The following is a 6000-nucleotide window of genomic DNA, read 5'->3' on the forward strand; positions in this document are numbered from 1 at the left end:
TCATAATTCCTTCATATTTTTCCCCCTAAAGAAATAGTTCAAGTTCTACAAAAAGCAGTACTTCACATGAGAGAGTAACAGCTCATTAATCACTTCTTACAACTATTCTAAAATAGGTATCTTTTTACACTGAAATGCATTAACATATATAATAAACTATTTCTAGAATGTTGCATTTAAGCTGTGATTTCTTTTCAGTCTAACAATAGATCTCATCTTTACCTTCCAATGAGACACAGGTATTTCTAGAGCTTTGGTGGAAGACACGTAAAACAAACTGCCATGCTGACATTAAGAAACCTTGTAAGGAGCTGCTTATATACTAATATACTTAGTTCTGGTAAATTTTATTTCATACACCTGAAATTCCCAAGACTCCAGACAAGTAGTTTTGTTACTTAAAACAATATGAAGACATTCACATCAACACTAGTAGTGCACAGTTTATTCAGCAAGTAAAGATGCTAAATTGCTTCCCCCTGTTCCCCCAAAGAGAAGATATTGAGCACTTCAAGTGTCTTAGGGAAAGTAACTTCAGTGTTATAGCAACAGTCAGAAGTCTTGAACATTTTACTACCTAAAACACAGAGTGCACACAAATACAGCACTATAAAAGGCTACTAAAATTTATTTTCCTGCTCCATATGCCCATAAACCCACACTTTTTAATGAAGTTTTGTAGTTGCAAAATCAGGGATGATACTCTTCTACTTCAGCAAGCAGTAAATTTTAGCATACTCAGAAAAAACCAAAAAATGGGTACACAGAAGAAACATTAACATTAAAGAAACTGACTTAAATTATACACTAGGTAAGGGCACTGTGAATCAATCCTCAAATTTGAGTACTAAGTGTGACACAACTTGCAATTACTAGATTCTTAGCATTAAGAGCTATCAGAGGTTGTATGTGTGGTTTTTGTTAGTATTTCTTTTGTGATGGAAGGGTTTTGGGTTGGTTTCTAGGGTTTTTTGCTTGGTGTGTTTCATTGTGGGTATGTTGTTTAGTTTTCTTAATTAACTCATAACTTACACCTATCCAGGGTTATGAATCTCATCTATCGGTAGAACAGAGCAAAATTTCATTTAATCCAATTTGTGTAATTTTAAGAATGCAAATCACAGGGAACAGGGGTTTACAAAGACAGCACAGAGACTATGTCATATAATGATGAGGAAAAATAAACATATGTGAAGGGGAAAAATGAGATGATGTGCTGCCAGGCTCCTTACCCATTGCTGCTGTTGCTGGAGCTCCCTGATGGTATTCTCAGCTTGCTCCAGTTTAGTATTGGCCTCATCACTCTGCTGTTTGATGGTGGCCAGCTCCCGTTTTATGAGGTAGTTTTCCTCAGCCTCCTGGGCCCTTGTCACTTGTCCCTTAGGACATAATTTATTTTTTTAAGCACTTGATGACAAATCCAAGGAAAACTGCCTTTGTGTTGCTTAGCTGCTTATTTCATCAGATTGGTTTTGCAAACAACACAGAGTACAATTGGTAGAAATTTTAGGACAAGTAGTACTAAACAGCTGCTTTAGTACTTTATTACAAAGTTCAGCATCCATTTAGCAAGCACAGTTTTGTACTTGCATTCAATAAAATTCCTTTCATGCATTATTACTCAGTTGTACATGCACAGATTGAGGCTCACAATATTCAATTTCATTGTTAATACAGTGTCATAGAAACCATTTGCCACAGGAATTTGTACAAAAAAATTACAATAGGTTAGGAAAATTACTATAACGTGCAGGTATTGGGTTTATCTATTTTTAGTAAACAAAATTAAACAAGTTTCTAGCAAGATGTATTAGCTTTGTATTTATTCCAAATCAGCAAAGCAATGATAGAATACAGCATGCAAATATGCATGCATTAAAGCAGTTGGGTTTTTTTATGAGTAGGAAGAGAGTCATACAGTAAAAGACTAAAAGACTATACCTGTATCAATCTATCTGCCAAGGAAGCACTTTCCTACAAAGGAAAAATTCAGACAGGAATGAGGAAAAGGGAAACCAAAATACAAGGGGCTGATAATAGTGACAAAGAAGACCAAGAGTTGATAGAAAGAAAATGCCCAAATTCTACCCATTTTTTGTGCAAACTCTTATTGCAAAATTAACAACTCTTCATACAAATGAAGGCAACTCAGTCCAAAGATCCCAGGAAGCAACCTTTTCTGCAACAGATTTAACACAGTCCATCTGTGATACAAAAAGGTTTCAAAGCCAGATTTCTGTAACATTTAAAATTCACCTACAGGAGACTGGTTGTTTTTATTTTACTAGCTTGCTCCTGAATTAATGAAAGTTACCAAAGTTAACTATCTGATGGGATTGAACAGATAAATGCAGGACACGATCTACAGTCCCCCCACAACACGAAACAAGGCATAATTTGAGCACAGAGGGAACTCCACTAAGCACCAAGGCACTCATGCAGAACTACAGCTTCCACTAAGCTGAAGCAGGACAGTTAAATGGTACAAACTGACAGACAAGTAGGAAATGTCAACTATGACAGCTAATGTTCTGTTTTACTGAACTCTTGCACTGACTCATTCAGCAGTTCATAGATTCTCTTTTCTTGCCAAATTTTTGCAAAACAAATTTTCATTTCTGCAAACTGACAAGCCCTACCACCCTGCAGCTGCATTTAGTTTATTTCTTCTTTATCACCCCTGAAACCACTCGATTTTTTTGAACATTCTACAACAGAGAAATACTATTCACAGACCTTCTTTGTCCTTGAAGCTTTTATTAAAATGCAAGTTCAAACTAGTAAATAAGAGCTATTTCTTAGAAGTTAAGGTACACTAAGGAAATCACAACTAAATCAGATGGGTTTGAGTAAAGGAAAAATATTTTTAAAGTAAGTTAAGTTTCCAACAGAAGAATTTAATGTATTTTTCACATTTTAGGATGTTTTTCAAACACTGTGATAACGATCTTCAGGAATTCTTATTAATAGATTATATTTTCCAATTCTGAATTGTTTTAATTCCAATCAGATTGGGATAATCTGAAGGTGAATTCTGAAATTCAAAGCACAGAATTTGCAAAAGCACTAGCGTGCAGCAGTTCATCCTGGACTTTAGAATTAAAAAAGGAAAAGATTTCAAACCTCTACAAGTTAAGTATAAAAGAAGGGTATTAACTATTACATATTTACCAGGGTCATTGAAATTATTCACTACAGCTTCAAGCTTAAAGAGAGCCTACTCTTTTCCATTCATATTATAAATCTCCAATACTAGAAATAAAAGTGTTCATAAAATTGTATTGTTGGTCACAACTTTCACAATGTGCCCTTACTATGCATCTTCTCCAAACTAAATTCTGAAAACAGTTAATTAGAATTTGACACAGACCAACTTCTTCTCAAGAAACTGCATTGGGGTTTAACAACCTAAGTGTGACATCTTTCAATTATGTCACTCTTAATTGAAACATTACCATTTTCTTCCCTATGAAACATGAACAACTGTTTGCAACTCACAAGAGCATTCAATCCCATTTGTTGAAAGATGGTCTCTGTTGGCGCTTAAGAAGGGCAGTAATGCTCTCACTGCTGAGCAGAGCTGCTCAGATGCAATTTGCCACAGGAAGTGTGATAGCAGGATACAGCAGAGGCCACTGGAGAACAGTTAGCAACATATCCACAGCAGTCCTCATGTCTACTTTTGAAGTTTCAGTCAGTTACAAAAAAACCTAACAAAATTCTACTTCAGACTAAACATAAGAGAAATAAGTCTTTGAACATTCTCCGCACCAGGTACCCAGAATTGCCACAAAACCTCAAAACCACATAGAAGGAATGAATGGCAGTGTTCCTGTTTGCAGTATGAATGCTGCAACATCCCCCTGGTCATTGGTAGGTCTGTCATTTTGCCCCTACATAAAAACACCAAGCAACTTCAGATTTTCAAAACTGAGGATTCTCTCACAATGACTTTTTTCCAAACAACCAGTCCACTATTTCATGGAGTCTTCTGGACTTTGAACATATGCTTCTAATTCAGAAAGAAAACAGTACAACACAAGCTGAGTATGTAAAAATGTTTGATTTTATAATCACTAAGAAGCAGACATAACTTTGCATATTTAAAGCATTGACCTTAATTGCTCGGTGATAGCCATGTTATTTGGCTAAGCACTGCTACTAAACACCAGAGATTATCAGGAAAACAGTAAACTATAATTCTGAGATTCTGATTTCATATAATGAAGTTGCCGTCAATAAAGTGTAAATGAACAGATTAAATCTAATCCCCAGCATACTTACTTTTTCTAGTGTTTCAATGCGCTGTTTTAGGAGTCTATTTTCAGTTCGTAACCTCTGGAAGGTAAACAGTTCACAAATCCATTTCTCAAGTTATGAATTGAAAGTCTGATAAAAGCAAAGCAAACTACCAGCATTTTTATCTCATCACATCCATGAAAATCAGTAAAAATACAAAAATAATTTGTGACCTTCTTAACATCCTTTCATACTATGCCCTAGCTCAAAATGTGAGTTTAAACAGCTTGGTACAGCAAAAACAAGAACACATCTCATGTTATGTGAAAGCATCTATGCTGCATTTGCTGAAAGCTGTATGTCTGCAGGGGAACCATGAGGTTTAACCCACAGCAGACTGGACAGCCTCCCCTTCAGAAACAGGGTCAAAGTCTTCATGGTTAAGGGACATGACAGTGCACTCCAGCAGGACAGCCTAATGAGGCAGCTACAGGGTTTCCTTCATAAGAATTTATATTAACCTGTAAGGCTATACTGAGAATTGCCTCAAATGTCCCAGAAGTAAGAAAGAATTGTACTGAACTCTATACTTTACAAGTGCACTTCCTGTAGATTTCAGCATTCAGACAGAGATCAGTACCCCTCAGAAGAGGGGATTGGACATCAGATCAGTAAATGCTTTATTCTACCAGGCTAAACAGCAAACTCAAAATATGGTTCTATCTCCCCTAAAATAGTCTCTTCTGCTAAGAAGCTCTGCTAAGTCAGAAATTATTTACAGATGTCCCAAAGCAGAGCCTAGAAACAGATAGCTCTGCATTGTTTGGTTGGGGTTTTTTGCACAAATTTTGGGCTGCTTTTTCTTGGGGTGGGCTTCATGGTTTTTGTTTTGGGAAGGTTTTTTGCTTTCTCCTTTTTTGAGAGGGGAATGGTGGCAAGAATCAAGAAAGGATTTGAAATGAGTTAATATACTAGAATCTAAAGTTACAGTTGTCTTTCACATGGTTTTACTCTGTCCTGTTCTGCAGAGAGCTGTCATTTGAGCCCTGCAAATCTGTTTTCAGCTGCTGTTGCAGCAGGTATTGCTGCTACTAACTGCCTCACTGCCTGGTGCAGTAACAAACTGCCTGAAAAGGCTCCTAATACCTTTGGGCTCCCAGGTGCAACTCACAGTCATTTTTCTGAAGAACTGATGCCTCAAAAACTGACATTGAAAGGCAAAATGACTAGCGGTGGACAGGAAGAAGGAAGGCTGTACCTAACTGCCTCACTAAAGTTTTATATAATACACTTGCACATCATTTCTCCCACTGTCTTTTCTCACAGAACTGGCTAAAACCACAAGGAAGAAAATCCAGATCAAACAACATGCTGTAAAAAAAAAGTGAAGTAGGAAAAAAAAGGCATCAAAAGCCTATTTGTGTCACAAAAGCAAAAAGATGCAGTGATTAGGTACATACAGGATGTAGGTCAGTTAGTAAAAAGGGAAAAATAAACTCCACTGGCAGCTTGGCTTTTTTCCCCCCAGTCTGTATTAACTGCAAAAGCTCCAAAAGAAAAAGTGACTACAGACAGAAGATGCCACAATTTGGGTCCAATCCATAAGAAAAATCAAGATCCTAAAACCAAAGACAAGCCACCCAAGTGCACTCTATGAAGTCCATCTTAACACGTGTCATACAAACCTCCTGTGTGGAGCACCTACACCTAAACCAGCACATTTGGAACCTCTGATAAATGAGGGCATCTATTATTAAGCTT

General features: G+C 36.8%; 1 protein-coding gene across 4 annotated transcripts in view; it reads right to left on the reverse strand.

Moving 5' to 3' along the window:
* The window catches only part of EVI5 (ecotropic viral integration site 5), a 61190-nt gene that overhangs the window by 40176 nt on the left and 15014 nt on the right, over nt 1-6000 (reverse strand). For 3 of the 4 annotated variants that reach the window (XM_031057876.1, XM_014307460.2, XM_031057879.1), the window contains exons 12-14: nt 4285-4338; nt 1942-1974; nt 1233-1379 (exon numbers count right to left, since the gene is read on the reverse strand). In XM_031057876.1, coding sequence (XP_030913736.1) covers nt 1233-1379; nt 1942-1974; nt 4285-4338 — 234 coding nt within the window. The remainder of the gene's footprint in view (nt 1-1232; nt 1380-1941; nt 1975-4284; nt 4339-6000) is intronic. The other variant, XM_031057877.1, reaches the window with a different exon arrangement.

Source organism: Geospiza fortis, unplaced genomic scaffold, assembly GCF_000277835.1.
Source record: "Geospiza fortis unplaced genomic scaffold, GeoFor_1.0 scaffold403, whole genome shotgun sequence".
NCBI classification, from domain to species: Eukaryota; Metazoa; Chordata; class Aves; order Passeriformes; family Thraupidae; genus Geospiza; species Geospiza fortis.